The sequence below is a fragment of the Eptatretus burgeri genome, chromosome 14 (assembly GCF_056783735.1).
Source record: "Eptatretus burgeri isolate ZD-2024b chromosome 14, Ebu_testis_v1, whole genome shotgun sequence".
Taxonomy (NCBI): domain Eukaryota; kingdom Metazoa; phylum Chordata; class Myxini; order Myxiniformes; family Myxinidae; genus Eptatretus; species Eptatretus burgeri.
Genome location: NC_140974.1, coordinates 2,314,064 through 2,334,063, shown reverse-complemented (window position 1 = coordinate 2,334,063; position 20,000 = coordinate 2,314,064). Strand labels below are relative to the sequence as shown.

At 43.7% G+C, this 20,000-nt stretch overlaps 1 protein-coding gene across 7 annotated transcripts in view; it reads right to left on the bottom strand.

Moving 5' to 3' along the window:
• The window catches only part of LRSAM1 (leucine rich repeat and sterile alpha motif containing 1), a 153,001-nt gene that overhangs the window by 132,910 nt on the left and 91 nt on the right, over positions 1 to 20,000 (bottom strand). For 3 of the 7 annotated variants that reach the window (XM_085853534.1, XM_085853536.1, XM_085853535.1), the window contains exons 2-4: positions 10,029 to 10,085; positions 9,383 to 9,427; positions 337 to 411 (exon numbers count right to left, since the gene is read on the bottom strand). In XM_085853534.1, coding sequence (XP_085709660.1) covers positions 337 to 411; positions 9,383 to 9,427; positions 10,029 to 10,085 — 177 coding nt within the window. Of the gene's footprint in view, positions 1 to 336; positions 412 to 9,382; positions 9,428 to 10,028; positions 10,086 to 19,255; positions 19,592 to 20,000 lie in introns of those variants that run through there. The other 4 variants (XM_085853538.1, XM_085853539.1, XM_085853537.1 and 1 more) reach the window with 4 other exon arrangements.

Below are 20,000 nucleotides of genomic sequence, written 5' to 3'. Positions count from 1 at the left end.
TGTTGTGTCTTGTGTCTTGTTAACTCTGGAGACACAAGGACCAAGATGGAGAAATAAATCGAAGCAGAAAATGAAGAACTTTGGAGTCATTCAGCAATGAAATCACAAACTGATTGCCTTCCCTATCTGATCTACATCATTCAAACATTTGATTTATACTTGCCCCCAATTGACCGTTTTGGATCACATTTAAAACATGTTTATTCTTCCAAAGATTTGTGATGTAGTTAAAAAATTAATAGCATTGAGATTGGAAAAGGCTGGAGTGTTTAAATATAATCACGATGAACGGGGAGTGGGTGGGCATGTGGCAACAGGACTCGTGGATGGTAGTACCTGAAGCCCAGAAAGGTTTTTCAGGTCGCCAGAATCAGTGAATGAGCTCAGCCTATTGGTATGCAGCAACAGGACCTGCCAGAAACATGCACTCCACTTGTATATTTGCTATAATGTTTGGGAAAAAAATAATTAAGGAGAGCTGTAGCACTATTTTGTCTTCAAATTTGAAATTTGAGTAAGCATTTATACATTTGGCTAGCTGTCCCATGTCCTTACAAAAACATATCTTGGAGGAATCAATGCACGCTCAATGATATTTAAATGGTAACTGATCACACTTATCTCTGACACACTAGCAAATGAAGGGTCTAATTTGCAGATCACTGCTTTAAGGTCAAAGAGCAGGTGACTTCACCCCTCGTCCTTTGGAAGATCAAACCATGAACATCAAAGCATGGTGGGAAGTTGTTCTACCCTGATATTATTGTCAGTCACAGGTATTCAGGCCAGCGATCTTCATATGATGATCGCCAATCGGGACATCTGGGAAAGGGTTTTCAAGTCTGTCTCGGCCACGGCCGCAATGTAATGACCATGACAAAAATATGAAGAGTGTGGCTCCAAAACGCCATAATTCCATTTTTATTGCTTTAAGAAAAATGACAATAGGGAAGAATAAAACGACTTTTTAGTTCTAATATTTATTGTGCAAATTATTAATGATTTTCAAATCTGAAAATGAAATCTACAAGATTTACTTCTTTTTTATTATTTATTGTTCCCCCCCCCCCCCAAAACGCCATATATCCACGATCTGATTTTTCTCTAAATGCCAGAAATTCAAATAATGCATTTTGTTATTATGAGATAAATATAATTCTATATTAAACTACCAACGTTTTCTTGTCAAATTCAACAAAGATCACCTCTCATGAAGTGAAAACGTCTATAAAAATGACACCTCTTTAATCAGACCAGCAAGTTATGTCCAATCAAATTTGTCAAAGACCTGACCTTTCTGCATTAACTTTGCATCACAAAAGCTACAGCAGAACCTAACATCAAGATCACCTTTGTAAAGAGAACACCGACATTAAGAGACCAAGGAACACATCTGTAAAGACCTTAAATCAACTTTTCCCATGAAAACTTTTCTTTGGCTACAAGGTGGTCTCGATATATTCCACTGTATCTAATATCAGTCTGAGTAACCTAATTGCCCTCATTGTCATTGGCATTTTTAGTTGTCTGTATCTAAGTATTGTTGAAGGTCGAATGGTTTGAGATCATCTGGCACACCAATTACGTTGAACAGCTCTCCATATCTTGGCCCGTTTTACAGTTGTCTTCATTGGAACTGGAGCAGGTTTAGAGTTGGCCCACTTCTTCCCAAACTTCAGCATACTCTGGCAACAGTAGTCCCTCGTGTAAACAGTTTTAAATCCAAACTGGTCATTATTAAGCTCACAGCATTTTGGCATCACTGATCTTGAACAACTTTTGTCATTTTACAAATGCCTGAGTGGCTGACAAAATCAAATGCCTGCCAGTCTTCACCGTATACATACACCGTTGCAAGGTCACGTATGACAGAATAGTATTGGTCTGGAAGCAATATTGTCAAAAAAAAAATGGGATGCATGTCAGTTTGTGAAAAAACTGGCATGGAGCTTATGCTGTTTTGGAATGAAGAGGCGTAATTACAGTGCTGTATATTGGCATTTATGGCAATTTGACAACTAATTGGTACATAACTACTGTTATCTACCCTTTGAAGATCTTTTAAATCGGTGGTAACTCCAATTTTTTGAATTCAAGTATATGTCGTTTTGGAACTAAACTCTAGTTGGTTGTTATCTCCATTTACGTGTTTCAGAAGGTGGGAAGGAGTTCCCCCAGAACTCAAAATCTCCAGCTCCTTTTTTTGGTAAAGGATTATGATTCATGAACCAAACTATTGAAACTTCGTTCTCGTAGGCTCGTTCCAAGAACTTTTTTCAAAACCTTTCACTGAACCTCTGCCAGACTCCACTTGTAGCTCGTTTGCAGTGATATTCCCCAGAATGATTTTTAAATACTCAGTAAGGGGTTTCTTTATCATTCCTGTCGCTCCAGCTATCACTGGAACAATTTCAGCTTTCTTCAATTTCCAAGTCCTCTTGACTTCATTTTTCAGATCCTGGTATTTGGTCATTTTACTGATTTCTGTGGCATTTAGTCCAAAATCATCGGTAACCAAGACCTCAAAGAACAATGCTGACTTTTCCTTTATGTGTTCGAGTACCACGTCTGGAAACAATGCTTTGATTGCAATGTACACACTTGATGGGATCGTCTTGTCACACGTCAGCATTACTTGTTCATTTTCGAGGATCGGATTTGGTTTGTGTTTCCACGATTGTTCTGGGACCAGGATGTTGAAATGTTTATACATGTGCCAGTGGATTACTCGACACACGCAGTCACGTCTTTCTGTGTACAGCTGTTCTGACACGAGGTTTTTTTTTTTACACCCTTTCTGTTTTTACCCCTCAAAACCTGCATTTGGCCGATTGACTCAATCCCACCATTTTATGAAAAGCATTCGTGTGATGTCCTTGGTCTTGGGCATTGATGATGACTCGTTCCCCATCCCAATTAATTTGTTCTCTTCTTAGCCATTACAAAGAGCCTTACTTGTCAATCCCTATTCTGTCAAGCTCTATTTATTTTTCTTTTTTATAAACTCTTCCTGCTCTTTTATCATTTTCCCATTCCTGTTCTTTTATTATTCTCCCAGTTGTTAATATGATCCAACAAAAAAAAACTGTATTCCTTGTGCTGCAATGGTATGCATTCCTTTCAAAGTGGACATTAGGCCTGTTCTCTTGTCTGCTAGTAGATACTTATGGAAGTCAAAGGCACAAAAGTACCTTTCAAAATGAGAATGCAAATTTTATGCAGATACAACTGCAAACTTCTAAATCCCTGCAATGAACAAGAGCTGCTTTTGCAGGAGCCTGCAAAATTGAGTGGTGACATATTTCCAGCGTGCATATTCTTTGGAATGAGACCTCTCTAGAACCTTTTTACGTGATTAAACCAACTCCTTGACTTGTCAGCAAGCAGACAATAACTGGAATTGTATGAAACACTGAGTGACATTACTTTATCAAAAGCCAGTTTACAAGGGACAGTCAAAGGTTTCTCCTGAAACATGAGGGAATAGTCCTGTGCCAACAAAACTTGGCAGAGACGGAAGTCATTTTCTTTCCACTTTCCAGGCAGTTTCACATGCATGTTTCTCAGCTGTGGGTTCGAAAAGTAGTGATTATTTTTGTTATGAAAACTATTGGAAAGGGGGGGGGGACCTTCCAACTCGACCACATACAGTACCTTCAGAAAGTATTCACACCCCTCGACTTTTGTCACATATTGTTGTGTTACAGCCTGAATTAAAAATGGATTCAATTAAAAAAAAAAATTGTCAACGATCTATATAAAATACTTCACACAATGACAAAGTGAAAACATGTTTTTAGAAATTTCGACAAATCAAATAAACAAGCTCGAATGAGCTAAGATCCTCGTCCTCTTAATGAAGACGTCATAAAAATGAATATGACGTCATTGTGATGTATCAGGTTTGCGATAAATTATCTGTGCTTATGCCCGGCTTGATTCCCACAAACAAAATTCAAACAGCTTGCCTAGTTTTGGAGATAACGGTATAGGCGATTTCCATTAGCCGCGATATTATGACGTCAACTTTTTTTCTAGGAAGAGTTTCCAAAATTGGAGATGGTTACTCCTGCGCGTGGGCTTTCTGCATATACACGGCAAGTTTCACCAAGATCCGATGAAAACTCTGGGTTGTGAAACAAAAAAAGGAATGACCTCATAAAAATTGATATGACATCATAGTGATGTATCATATGTGCAGTAATTCATCTCTGCTAATGCCCTGTTCGATTCCCGCAAACAGAATTCAAAAAGCTTGCCGAGTTTCAGTGATAATTTTTGAGGCAATTTCCAATAGCGGAGATATTTTGACGTCATAACTTTTTTTCTAGGAGGAATTTTCAAAACCGGAGATGGTTACTGTCTGCGCAGGGTATTTTTACATATATACGCCAAGTTTCAGGAAGTTTCGATGAAAACTGTAGGCTGTGAAACAAAAAAGTCCACAAGAACAACAACGTGAGTAAGACTTAGAGATCCTCCATGAGGATCTAAAAATGAAAAGATGAAATGTCTTCCTTTTTTGTATACACTGTCGAGACTCGTATGAGAGCTAACACACAGAATATACAAAAAGGGGATCAGGAGACAAGAGGGGTAGGAGAGGGAAAGAAAAACCAGTGTAGAACAGAGACATGAGGAGATCTGTGGAAGGGAGAGGGATGGGGCAGGGTACACAGGATAAACAAGATGGACACCACAGGGACTTTCAGGTCCTAACATGACAGGAACTTTCAGGAAGGATAAGAATTTAACCCCTTTACGATGACACTGCAAATTGAGCTCAGGTGCATACAATTTCCTTTGATCATCCTTGAGATGCCTCTACAACTTGATTGGAGTCCACCTGCGGCAAATTCAATTGATTGGATATGATTTAGAAAGAAACACAACTTTCTATGTAAGGTCCCACAGTTGACAGTGCATATCAGAGCAAAAACTCCACCATGAAGTCCAAGATATGAAGTCCGTGAAGTAGACTTCCAAGATAAAATGGTGAGGAGGCATGGACATCGGGAAGGGTATAAAAAAATTTATCGAGTGTTGAAAGTTCCCAAGAGCACAGTGAGCTCTATCATTAGGAAATGGAAAGAATATGGAACTACCCAGACTCTTCCTCGAGTTGGTTGTACTACCAAACTGCGCAACTGGTGAAGAAGGACCTTGGTCATGGAGGTGACCAAGAACCAAATGACCACTCTGACAGAACTACATAGTTCCTAGGCTGAAATTGGAGAACCTGCTGGAAGGCCAACAGCCTCTGCAACACTTCACAAATCTAGTATTTAAGGGAGAGTGGCTGGACGAAAGCGACTCCTGAGAAAAAGGAACATACCAGCACACCTAGAGTTTGCAAAAAGGCAAGTGAAAGATTCTGAGATCATGAGGCAAGATTCTGTGGTCTGATGAGATTAAAATTGAACTCTTTGGCCTGAATGCAAAGCACTACGTCTGACGGAAACCGAGCACAGCTCATCACCCATCTAACACCATGAAGTATGGTGGTGGCAGCATCGTGCTATGGGGATGCTTTTCAGTGGCAGGGACTGGGAGACTTGTAAGGATAGAGGGAACAATGAATGGAGCCAAATACAGGCAAATCCTTGAGGAGAACCTGCTTCAGAGTGCAAAAGAAAAGACTGTGGCAACGATTTACGTTCCAGTATGACAATGACCCCAAGCATACAACCAAAGCAACACTGGAATGGCTTCAGAACAAGAACATGAAATTCCTTGAGTGTCCCAGCCAAAGGCCAGACTTGAATCCCACTGAGAATCTGTGGAAAGACTTGAAGATTGTTGTTCACCGAGGCTGCCCATCCAACTTGACAGAGCTTGAGCAAATCTGCAAGGAAGAATGGGAGAAAAATCCCCAAATCCAGATGTGAAAAGCTGATACAGACATAACCAAGAAGACTCGAAGCTGTAATCGCTGCCAAAGACGCTTCTATAAAGTACTGACTCAGGGGGATGAATGTTTATTGACACAAGAAATTTCAGCTTTTCATTTTGAATTAATGTTAAAATTCTAAAAACATGTTTTCACTTTGTCATTGTGGGGTATTTTGTGTACATTGGTGACAATTTTTTTTTGCTTTAATCCACTTTAAATTCAGGCTGTAACACAACAAAATGTAAAAAATTCAAGGTGTGTGAATACTTTCTGAAGGCACCATGTATCATATATCAGTCTTCATTTACCTTCTGGCTTATAAAATCTTTGAACATCATCAGACAATCACCAGAGCATACAAAGATTTCAGGTTCTTCAGCATCGTAGGCCTATTTCAAACGGCCAATTATAATTATCGTTATTGCTACTTTAATTCCCAAAATGTAGTTGCGTGAGTCATAAAAACTGTTTATTTGCATCGGATGTGCTCCATTGATTGTGATCTTTAAGCTTCTTCTCTTCGTTTTTTTACTTCTTTGAGTTCCTTCTTGGTCTTCCATTTCATTATGTTTGTACCATATCCTGATGCTGTATGGACTGTGCTTCCCAACTGACGGACCTCTGGTAGCTTCTACATGTTGCTTCGTTTGAGCCTTGGGAGTAACTGCTGAAATATATATATTTGGGTTCTTCCTGATGTCTTTGTTCCCTTCACACTTCTTTAATTGTTTTTCCACAGTTCTCCTCATTCATTCTAATTCATACTGTTTCTTGTCTTTCATCTCGATTACTCTCTATTTCTCTGTTCCGTTATCAATCTCTCCAAGGACAAGTGAATTATTTCAGAAAGATTGATGCAAGACCCACTTGGCTGCACCTGGGTGGGTTTGAGGGTAAGGGAGTAGCGAATGAAACCCGAATCCTGCGTAGGGTCCTCCTGCCGACTCCATCTTTGCTATTTCTTCTTCAGGTTCCTTCTTTGTCTTCTGTTTCATTTCAATTTCTCCACATTCCTCCTGCATTGATTTTCAGGTTTAGTTGTATATTGTAATTTGAATGATTGCACAGGCTTTACAACCTGCGATGTTTGCAGCCTGCGATGACTGCGGCCTGCGATGACCGCGGCCTGCGATGACCGCGGCCTGCGATGTTTGCAGCCTGCGATGTTTGCATGAGTTTTGGTACCACACACCATCCTCACTGGCACTCACTTGCCTTTGTCTAAAGGTAAACATTTTGACATCAGCCCCACAAAGTCAAACTCAGCTGCTCAATGGCTTTGGCCTTATGAATTGTGTATGATTCATTCTGGATTGGCTGATCATGAGAGGCTTAAACACTTTTAAACACTCACGAGTGGCTTACCCCGGTCGGACCTGTTGGCCATTCAAGCACAAGATAATTTCCATAATAAGTCGTCCTAAGCATGCTCACTGGAAGCCCACAGCCCAAAGGAAGCTGGGCACTCAGACTGGATTTCCCCTAAGATCGAGTAAAGATGAAATGTTAAATCGTCTGAATTGAACGAGTTGAGAGAAAGTTGTAAGTGGTACAGTACCAACAATGTCAAGCTGAGCAAGGTGTGAGGCAAGAGAATTGTTCAAGGTGACAGTGTGGGCACAATCGGTCCTGAGTTGGCTCGAGTTTGTGTTGGTAGGTTTTGAGTGTGGGGTGGTAACCAAAACAAAGTCTAGATAATGATAATCTGGAGGAGCGCGGGAGGGTTTGTTCAGATGGAGGGATCATGGAGTGTGGTTCGTTGAGTTTTTTGTTTTTGTATGAAGTCAAGGCTCATGGAGGAGCTGGTACACTGAACGGATAGGACATAGCAGCAATCAAAAAGAACAGTAGAGAGAGGGGCAAAACACCAACAACAGAGTCAAAGGTTTTTCTGAAATCTTGAGTTTAAAGGTGGAGGTGGCACATTTGAAAATATGTTATCGTAAGTTGCTGGTGAGATATTTTCTTGTCTGAGAGGGGGAGGGGGGTGGGTGATTGGACAAGTGGTGTCATGGGTGTTCTCATGTTTGAGTGGCATCGATGTAGTGTGTGCGTCTGATATCAAGGCGGTGTTGGAGGGGAAGTAATTTTGTTTTGGTGTGGAGATGATCTATGTTAGTGAGTTGGTTGCAGCCTGTGATGATTCCAAGTGCTTTGTTTTGCATTTTTTGAAGTTTCGATGTATTGTTTTGGATATGGTGGGTACTCAACTTCGGCTAGCATAGTTAATAGTGGTTCGGATAAACTGTTTGTAATTTGTGGTTTAGGATTATTTTCGTTGACCAAGCTGGGTATTTGTTAATGCTTTAAGTACGTTGAGTTATTGGTGGACTTTACCTACATCGTTTGTTGTTTGGGTTTCGTGAAAGTCATGTGAAGGTCAAGTTTGACTCCAAGTATTTTAGGGTTATTATTTAGGGGAACTTGTGTACAAGATATCTCAAAAAGTTGTGGACGTATCCGGATGAAATTTTGTGGACAGGTTGCGTGCGTGACAAGGACTAACTAATTAGATTTTGGTGAAGATCCGGATCCGGATCCGAGAATTTTTAAAAGTGATTCTTCACCATTGCGAGGTAGGGCTAAACCGACATATATCACGATATCTCAAAACGTTGTGGACGGATTCAGACGAAACCTGGTGTACGCGTTGGGCGTGTGACAAGTACTAATTGATTCGATTTTGATGAAGATCCGAATCCGGATCCAGGTATGATAATTTTGCAGTTTTTCAAGTGATTCTTAACCATTGAGAGATGGAGCTGAAAACGATATATAGCATGATATCAAAAAATTATTGGCCCCAATATATTGTAATGGATCAGGCATTGCATGGGGGAGGGATGCGCTCTCCCAAGTACCATTCTAGTTTTACATTGTGACGATTACCACATATCTGACAAAGTTACAAAACAAAACAAAAAAAAACTAAACAAAATTCATACTCTATGTTATGATAATTGAAATCACAACTGTATAAATTGGAGCCATTTTGTTAACATGCACAACAGTTTATTAAAGCAATTTAAAGGCATGAAATGGGCATTTTTATGTTTTAGCTCTGTTTGAATGCACCTTCAGCTTCAACCCGAGTTGTCATGATATCATAGACCAGCCAATAAAATGGACCACCTGAGATATCTAAGCCATTCAACAGATGGCTCAGGCTGTATTGACAGGCAGCGAGGTGGTTTTAAATGTTTGTGATAAGTTCCACCGCATATTTTGAAAGTGCCGGCATACGTATGTCTTTGATCAAGCCAAACTCGAAACGTCCAATCAAACGTGGTTCTGACCATCTTGCGCCGAAAGACGTTGCTGTTCATTTGGAAATTGCTACTTTATAATCTCATGACTCTCAAATTATTCATAAAGACAAAATCAAAAATTCAGAAGCTTATAAACGGGGAAAAAAAAAAATGTTCATGTTCACAAATGTCTGCTGTCTGTTCATCATTTTATGGTAACCCCAAAAGCCAAGCAGTTCACCTTCTTCTGCAGTACATTGCAGAGGGAGAATGACACAGCAGGAATCTGTGCAGTTGAACAAAAAATATATACATTAATACAACAGAAATAATGGCTGCAGTAACAATATAACAGAAGCAAAAAATAGAAATAAAACTAGCACAGCGGCAATAGCAGCAGCAGTGGCAAAGCACGCTCTGTCGCGTCTTCCGCAAATTCCATCTTCAGGGAGATGAGCGCTGCCAACTCACCAGTCTGAGAAGGGGCAGAATTTGTGTTTTTCTTGTTAAATGGTCACTGGGACAGAACAGAGCAAGAGTTTGCCAATTTGGACCTGGCGTGAAGATACCGGCTTCAAAATGAATCATTATTCACCATACGTGCTTCGCTGTACGTGCTTCGTGATATGTGCTTCGTTTTACATTGGTTACTGTGATGCCAATAATTGCCTTCTTGATTACTTTACTACTGCCTTTATTCCTCAACCGTGCATCCTCTTACTTCTTCAGGTGCCAGCTCAGCATTCTGATTGTGTACGTTTGTGTACGTGTCTTCATTCCATTATACCCCAATCCTCCAATCTGTGTGAATTTTAAAAAGTAAACAAGCATGTGGAAGCAGCAAAGCATGGATCAGCAGCTGTAGCAGTGTACCCAACAAGGCATACCTTATGTAAATCACACTGCGAAAGGTCCAGCACGTCATCTGCTCCAGCTTCCTTCGCCTGTGAAGAAAGCAACAAATCATCAAGATTCGAGCTGAAAGGTTTTGCCATCATAGCACCTCCACCATGCCACTCTCCAAACCCCAGATATTCTTATATTCCCTGAAAGTGTATTTATTGCTACAGTCTCATAGATACGGTTGAAAGATCATTGAGGCTTCCAATGGCAGTGCGAACAGAGGGAGGAGCCCTGAGAGTTCAAGCAGCACGTCATCATCGCCATTCATAAATGCAGCTCATGGCTGCAGGTTAGCATCAGTTCTTGCAGGGGCGCCATGATGCCACTGTTGCACTGCCCCTGTATGTTAGAGCAGGAATTTTGAATTTGTTCAAGGTGCTAGCAATAGCTGACCTATCCTTCACGAAGGACACCGTAGGATTTTTCATGTCCACCCACTAATATTGCCAGATGGGTCGAGATTCGAACCCAAGCTAGACAGCTCAGAGGTGAGTACGCACGCCTCGAGGCTCCCCTTCTGCCAACTCTCAGCAGCATGTTAAACACTGTGGTTAACTTATAGGCTAGCCAAGGGACATTACTCAAAACAACACTCTCTTCAAGCCCCGCTTGCTGAAATGTGCTTCACTGTACTCCGCACGGTTGTATTGTTGGATTAACCGATTATTGAAAGCTGTACCTGTCCTCTCGAGTGTTTGGTCTCATTTGTACGATTGCAACTACAGTAAAACCCCGCGTTCTGAACACCCCGATTATCTGAACACCCCGCATATGAACGCGTTTTTGGCCAGTCCCGAATTTTTAGATAGGAAATCCTGTACATAGTGCCCCCGATAATCTGAACACCGCGAAAATCTGAACACCCCGCATGTGAACATGTTTTTTACCAGTCAAAAACCAGTTTTTACCCCGCACTGTGAACGCTACTCCAACCTTTGAAGGCATCAGTGCAAAACATGGCCATTGTTCAGCCGCGGCTACATGGCAAACGTCATACAAACAAACGCCGTTGCCAATTACCACCCATCGCGCAGTTCGTTTTACTGGACGCAATGGCGTGGATAGAAAATGCAGCGGGGTGTGAAGAGATACAGTGACTTAATTAGAACCTGTTTCTAAATTAATCAATGGTAATCAACCAATAAGCGTCAAGAATTACAATTTCGTCCAATCAGCAGAGGCTTCCCCCTGAGGGAGGGGCACAAGAAGGCCCTGCACACCTCCCTTTCCATCAATTTTCACTTGCTATGGAAGTTCACGCAGTACGATACACCAAAATGCCGAAAACGCGTCACGATCTGCCGTTGGAAGATAAAGTCCGTCTGGTAAAGGAAGCGGAATCCAAGTCGCAATGCAAACTCACTGCTGATTTCGGAATTTCGCTGGGCGCAGTGAACGGTATTTTACGTCGTAAAGAGTCGATATTGAAGGAATTCGAAGACGGGGCCCTATCTTCGCGAAGTCGACGAAAAGGAGGCAGTTTCGTTGACATTGACAACCGCGTGCACACATGGTTCCATGCTGCTCGTTCAAAGAGGATCCCTGTCAGCGGACCTATGGTAAAGGCGAAGGCCTTATACATCTCAACTGCCATTGGTGAGGTGGATTTCACGGCATCCAACGGCTGGCTTGCCCGATTTCAAGCTCGAAACAAGATCTCGGCACGTGCAGTTCGCGGTGAGAGTGGTGGCGTTGATCAGACCACAGTAGAGGAGTGGAAAACGCGTCTGCCACAGCTATGCGATGGTTTCAAGCCACAAGACTGGCCTCTTCTTCCGCGCTCTACCCAAAAGGTCGCTGGTGGAAAAAAGGAGACACCTGTCATGGTATAAAGTCGCCAAAGGATCGACTAACGCTGCTGTTGTGAGCTAGTATGACTGGCGAGAAACTTAAACCACTCGCCATCGGCAACGCAGTGAAACCACGTTGTTTTCGTAACATCAAAGTCGATTCCCTCCCTGTGTCGTGGACAGCAAACAAACGAGCGTGGATGACCTCGGCGTTGTTCGTTGAATGGTTGAAAGCGGTGGACAAGAAGATGCAAAACCAACGGCAGAGGATTCTTCTCTTCCTAGACAATGCGCAGTCTCATCCAATGGGTGTGACGCTAACGAACGTGACCGTAAAGTTCCTGCCTCTGAACGTTACGTCGGTCTTGCAGCCCCTTGACCAAGGCGTGATAAGCAACCTGTGCTGTCGAAGATCAATACCGCTTCAAACGTAAACAAAATCTTGAAGAGCGTCAACGTTCTCCATGCTGTTCAGTGGAGCAGCAATGCATTGGATCAAGTCCTTCCGAAGACGATTACCAAGTGCTTCGTCAAGTGCGGCTTCCCTTCCGAGTCACCCGATAGTGACTGGGACGCTGACGATGACCTCAGCCTGCGCGAGCTCATTTCGTGCGGTGCAGAGATTGGCGTATGCGACGACGTGACCCCCGAGAAATATGTTCGGTGCGACGATACGGTGCGCGTTCATGACTGCAAGAACAATTTAATGCGGAAAGATGATGACGAAGAGAATGTGGACAAAGAGAATGGGGACGAAGAGGAAGTGGAAGACATGCAGGTGACGGTACAAAATGGACTCAGTTGTGTGCAAAAGCTTAAAACTCTTTCTGAATCAAGGATGGGCAGAGTTACTCGCTCATTTGGAAAGAATCGAACATCCAGTTCAAGTTCATGTCCTGGAGAATGTCAAATCGAAACCACAGAGTTTTATTACATCTTGGCTTAGAGACAAGTAATTGTATAAATTTCAAATTTTGATTCTCGTGCTGTCAATTTTGCGTTGCATTTTTGATCTTATCAATTTTCTATCTTTCCATGGCAAATAATTCGAATAATTGTATTATTACTACTGAATGCCAATAATTGCGTGCTCATTTTGTCTGTGGAATGTGTATTTAGATGTGTATGTATTGATTAAACGACTTTTGTGATCTATCGAATACAGATGACGCGTTCATGGTCGGTTGATACCCTAATCCCCGATAATGTGAACACCCCGCATATGAACGCATTTTCGTCCAGTCCCAGAAGTGTTCAGAATAGCGGGGTTTGACTGTATCTCACTATCTACCTCTTCCTCTACTTCCCTCTTGTTCTCTCCCCCACCCAACTCTCCCCTCCCCCTCTCTCTCTATCTCTATCTCTATCTCTATCTCTCCACACACTCCCACACTCCCACACTCTCTCTGCAACTGATAAAAATAATGAATGATAATGCCAAGACGAAACACCTCAAAGTCTCTCTGGAAGGAACATTTTACCTGCAAGACAGATCAGAAATCACCTGAGAGAATAACGATTATGTGGGAGGTTAGACAAGGTCTTATCAAAAGGTGAGTGAACACAATGGCAATAAAGACCATATTTTAGAAATGGCCACTTTCAAAAGCATCTATACAGTCGATGCAATTGCTATCAGTGCTGAAAAGTAAACGACAAAGTCCAATGGAGGTGATACTTCTTTATACAAGTTGAAAGAGGAGAGACAGAAGAAATTGATGCTCATCGTCTGCTTTTTGACAAAACGGAGTTACAAATGTATGTGGAAGTGGTACTTAACTATGATGGGCTTTTCAAAAAAAAAAAACTACAAATAAAAACATTATAGTGATACATAAAATATAAACCTTCTCGAGATGAAGTAAATTATGGGAGTGGATGTACAGTGCGTATAGAAAGTGTACACCCTCTTTCAAAATGTTCACATTTTGTTACCTTATAGCCTGGAATTAAATTACATTAAATCAGACTTTACCCACCTTTATTTACACATCATAATCTGTAAGTTCCATGTGAAAAACAAATTGAGGGGAAAGGTGTGGGTGGAATTTTAGAGATGAAGCCTACCTGTACAGACTGTCTTCCGCAGATCATATAACCACGTCCAAAGTCTCCTACAAGCTTTTATTAAATAAATACACCTTTTGGAATTCTGCAATTCGGTGCAGTACAGAATTGCATGAATCAAATAGAATGGCACTCGGTAGAGTGCATGCCGCTGCCAGGTTGAACAGTTTACATTTTGTATCCCGGTGATAGACTGCATCTGGTCACCTTCCAAACCCATCAACCTCATTTTGTCATAATCCATACATAACTTTTTGAGATATCGTGCTACACAGTAAACCCTCAAATATCACGGGAGTTGCGTTCCTGGAAAATGCCGTGATAGTTAAAACCAAGGACCTATAGGAAAAGTGGGTTTTGGTTCCTCGACCTTGACAAAATATAGAGGAACGTTGGCGGCAGCTAAATAAAATAGGGGCAATACCCCTGGGCACTCACCTGGGAGAATAACAATACTGAGGAAGAAGTCAACGTGGGACAGAATCAACAAAATGTACCAATGAACCAATGTTATTTAAAAAAAAAATCCCTATTTAGGGGTGAAACCCCACCCTCCCAGTAAGCCTCCTCAGAGCCTGATTTTTTTTAAAATAGTATGAACAAACTTTGTTACATGACAGGTGATGAAGGTTGTGGTCAAGTTTCATCAGAATTTCATCTGTATTTTCAGGGAAGGAAGGAAAAACCTATTTTGTAGGGCAACCCCCGTAGACCCCTTTCGGGCCCGACTTGTTTAATGCCATGAACAATCTTTGGTATTGTGACGTCCACGGGACTTGAACAGTCCCGCCAACGTAGAATGAGCCGAAACGATGGAGGCGGTTTATTTATTTATAACCCAAACATGGCGGTTCTAATTGCTCCACCGCAAACGGGACGAGGAAGGTGGCACGAGTCACTTTTCACTGAGTTGATGATGTTTATTCGTTTTTACTATTAACCAGAAATAACAAGACTCGGCAAGAAGAGGGATCCGGGGCGATTCGACGGGATGGTGTGGGATCGGGCGTGGGGAAAACACAGACAATTCCAATGAATATACAGATCTCAAACCTCTAAGGCACCAAGTTCACACACACACACACACACACACACACACACACACACACACACACACACACACACACACACACACACACACACACACACACACACACACACACACACACACACACACACACACACACACACACACAACGTAGCTATTTCTGGTGGTCAGGCTGGACCGTGGTGTGGACGCAACTGTCCCTGGATCGGCGTCGGACGAGCTGGCCTTGCTCTCGTCAGGGGGGGGCAGGAGAAACCGTGGTGCTGTCGACCTCCTGGTCTTGGCCCAAGTCCGCTCACAGCCGCCAGGGAACCAGTTCTGGCGCCAAGTTGCGAGCAGGAGAGTGAGGCAGGTCCGCCCGCCGTTCGACCCCGTACTCCGAGTCAGCAGAACCCCAGAGCCAACCAAGGTGAGGCACGAGGCTCAGCAAGGCTCCAAGACGCGATGAAGAACACGATCGAATCAGCACAACAACAAGGACGCTCTCGCGCAACAGCCTCCAGACCAAAAAAACACGATCGTTTTTGTCCCGATCTTCTTCCTCTTCCTTTTCGACCCCGAACAGAACCTTTTTATCCTCCGTCCTCGTCACTTCCAATCGAGCCGTTTATTGGCCCACCGCCGTCGCCTTCTGCCAATCGTGATCACGGGGCGGAGCCATCCGCTGCACTGTCCTGTGACGTCACGGCCAGTCTCCAGAGAATACCAAAAGGGGTTTACGCAGACACACTTACCCTATCCCGTGTCCCTATCTAATTACGTGACAATTATCATTTCCCCCCTTGAAGAAATGAACATTTACTAGACAACTTATCACCACTGAATTGCTACTTATTACATCGAGATCCTGGTAAACTCGAACAGCATGGCATACCTAATTAAACATCCTAATTACCCTTTGAATGCATACCCCCCCCCCCCTCAAACGTAACAGTATATACACGGTGGTGAACGCTGTGTAAAGTTTCATCAAAACGTATGTGTAGTTTCAGAGAAAATGTTGAAAGTATTTGTGGACGGACGGACGATAGATGGGACCGCACAGTCAAATCAATGATCCAGTAATGGCGGCTCACAGACACCTCAGTTTCAACTCGAGCCGACCGATCCAACAACTCAATATTTTTGTCAGTCAGTCAGTCAGTCAGTCCGTAAACACTTCAGTCATTATCGTTTGAACCAAACACACAATTTTGATGAAACTTAACCACAAGCTTCATACCTGATGCCTAACGAAGGTGTATTAACCGCATCAAAATCTGTGCTCATTAAGGGGTTCTACGGGACCAGAGGTTGGGGTTTGAGCCCCACAAAATAGGTATTTGCTCTCTCCTCCGAAACTACACATATGATTTCGATGAAACTTGACAACAACCTTCATCACCTATGATGTACCAAAGTTTGTTCACGGCATTAAAATAAATCAGATTCTAAAGGGGTTTGGAGGGACTTTGAATGACTGTTGAGTTTCAGGATGCTGCACGGTGCTATTATTTCGGTATTGTGTAACGTACAACTTATGATAGTAAAAACATGAGTTATTTTCACTGAGATGTGTACGTTGAATTAGCCTTGAAAAAAAGCTTGGAAAAACAAAATGAATTAAATAATTGCCGAGAGCCTGAATTTGGGCCGGGGTGCGTACAAATGGCTGGTCCGATTATTCGTCTCATTCAATTACTGGGACCAGGCCAGGAGACAGAGCCTGAATTTGGGCCGGGGTGTGTACAAATGGCTGGTCCGATTATTCGTCCCATTCAATTACTGGGACCAGGCTCGGAGGCAGAGCCTGAATTTGGGCCGGGGTGCGTACAAATGGCTGGTCCGATTATTCGTCTCATTCAATTACTGGGACCAGGCCAGGAGACAGAGCCTGAATTTGGGCCGGGGTGTGTACAAATGGCTGGTCCGATTATTCGTCCCATTCAATTACTGGGACCAGGCTCGGAGGCAGAGCCTGAATTTGGGCTGGGGTGCGTACAAATGGCTGGTCCGATTATTCGTCCCATTCAATTACTGGGACCAGGCCAGGAGACAGAGCCTGAATTTGGGCCGGGGTGTGTACAAATGGCTGGTCCGATTATTCGTCCCATTCAATTACTGGGACCAGGCTAGGAGGCAGAGCCTGAATTTGCGCTGGGGTGCGTACAAATGGCTGGTCCGATTATTCGTCCCATTCAATTACTGGGACCAGGCTAGGAGGCAGAGCCTGAATTTGGGCCGGGGTGCGTACAAATGGCTGGTCCGGTTATTCGTCCCAGTCAATTACTGGGACCAGGCCAGGGGACAGAGCCTGAATTTGGGCTGGGGTGCGTACAAATGGCTGGTCCGGTTATTCGTCCCAGTCAATTACTGGGACCAGGCCAGGGGACAGAGCCTGAATTTGGGCCGGGGTGCGTACAAATGGCTGGTCCGGTTATTCGTCCCAGTCAATTACTGGGACCAGGCCAGGGGACAGAGCCTGAAAGTAAGGAAGATGAGAGTGAGGGAATTCAGAAGGTAGGGGTCTTTCTGTGAGAGTAGTTAATGCATGAAATGGTCTCTCGAGAATTAGAAAGGTAGTAAGTGGAAGAAGAAAGGCGAGGTCGGTCTAAAAATGGAATTACATACGGTAAGTACATAGATACATTCAATGGAGATAGAGGGGTGCGGGGATATTGGCCTCACTTGAAGGTAGCTTGGGTGTGGATGGGTGTTGGTGGATGCATGGGTGTTGGTGGATGCATGGGTGTTGGTGGATGGATGGGTGTTGGTGGATGGATGGGTGTTGGTGGATGGATGGGTGTTGGTGGATGGATGGGTGTTGGTGGATGGATGGGTGTTGGTGGATGGATGGGTGTTGGTGGATGGATGGGTGTTGGTGGATGGATGGGTGTTGGTGGATGGATGGATGGATGGATGTTGGTGGATGGTGTTGGTGTAGTGCAGGCATAATGGGCTGAACGGCCTTGTCCGACACCAATGTTCCTTGTCATTTATACATCCTTTCATACTGGTGTGGTGCGGACAGATCGACAAAGATGTCATGTCGGGTGGACGGGTGCAGTGGTGTAGGGGTGTAGGTTTTCAGCGGTGGAGGGGTGCAGCGGTGTAGGGGTGTAGGAGTGCAGTGGTGTATGTGTGCAGTGGTGTAGGGTGCAGCGGTGTAGGGTGTAGGTGTGCAGCGGTGTAGGGGTGCAGTGGTGTAGGGGTGTAGGTTTGCAGCGGTGGAGGGGTGTGGCGGTGTAGGTGTGCAGTGGTGTAGGGGTGCAGCGGTGTAGGAGTGCAGCAGTGTATTGGTGTAGGTGTGCGTGGTGTGGGGTGCAGCAGTGTAGGGGTGTATGGGTACAGCTGTGTAGGTGTGCAGTGGTGTAGGGGTGTAGTGGTGAAAGGGTGTAGGGGTGTAAGGGTGCACGGATGTTTGGGTGTTTGAGTGTACGGGTGTAGTGATGTACGGATGTTCGGGTGTAGTGGTGTATGGGTCCAGTGGTGTTTGAGTGTACGGATGTTTGGGTGTTTGAGTGCACGGATGTTTGGGTGTTTGAGTGCACCGGTGTAGTGGTGTAGGAGTGCACGGATGCAGCGGTGTGGGGGTGTAGGTGTGCAGTGGTGTGGGGGTGTAGGTGTGCAGTGGTGTGGGGGTGCAGCGGTGTAGGTGTGCAGCAGTGTAGGGGTGTATGGGTACAGCTGTGTAGGTGTGCAGTGGTGTAGGGGTGTTGGTGTGCACGGATGTTTGGGTGTTTGAGTGTACGGCTGTAGTGATGTATGGGTGTTTGGGTGTCCGGGTTTTTGAGTGTACGCGTGTAGTGATGTACGGATGTTCGGGTGTAGTGGTGTATGGGCCCAGTGGTGTTTGAGTGTACGGATGTTTGGGTGTTTGAGTGTACGGATGTTTGGGTGTTTGAGTGTACGGATGTTTGGGTGTTTGAGTGTACGGGTGTAGTGATGCACGGATGTTTGGGTGTTTGAGTGTAGGGGTGTAGGGGTGTAGTGGTGTAGTGGTTCACGGATGTTTGGGTGTTTGAGTGTACGGGTGTAGGGGTGTAGGGTGTAGGGGTGTAGGGGTGTAGGGGTGTAGGGGTGTAGTGGTGTAAGGGTGTAGGGGTGTAGTGGTGTAGTGGTAGTGGTGTAGTGGTGTAGTGGTAGTGGTGTAGTGGTGTAGTGGTTTGGGTGTTTGAGTGTACGGATGTAGGGGTGTAGGGGTGTAGGGGTGCAGGGGTGTAGGGGTGTAGGGGTGTAGGGGTGTAGGAGTGTAGGGGTGTAGGGGTGTAGTGGTGTAGGGGTGTTTGAGTGTACGGATGTACGGATGTAGTGAAGTGCAACTGACCAAACATAGTTGATACTCCAGACGTTTTTGTCCCTCACGGTTCGGTTTTCTCGATCCCAGGAGCGGCATTCCCAGGTTCCTGGTCCGTGACAGTGAAGACTCAAAAGTACCCAGGTGATCACAACCCGACGTGTTCGATATAATAAATATATAAATGTACTTCCTTGTGTTCTCTGAGGGTGTTTCCTCACGGTCCGGTTCGTTTCCCTGTTTTTTTCCTCACGGTCCGGTTCGTGTTCCTGTTTTTTGATATAAACACCTTATTCTATTTAAACTCGATATTATAAACACGACTCCACCATTACAGCACATTTTTATTATTCACGTCTGACAGACTCTCATTGTTTGTTCGGTGATTGAGTATTTTTAATGTCTCAGTGAATCATTTTTATGATAATTTTATAATTAAGATTAGAGTTTAGATTAAGATTTTATAATTAAGATTAAGAATTATAATTAAGATATAATTAATCAACTCAAAAAAATCGTCAAAAATAAAGAAACAACAACAACAACAACAACAACAAAAATTCTCATGACGTCCATCTATTTAATACATCCGCAAAACGCTGAACATTTCGTCTCTTCGCTTCAACCCGCGTTTGTCTCGTCATTGAGGATTCCGGGCTTGGTTCACTTACCAAGCGTCTTGGATAGCGCTCGTCAAGCGGCTTAAGCACTCAAGGAACGCCTGGCTTCGCAAGTGCTCGCTAGTTACGTGGTAAACCAACACAGGAAGTCATTG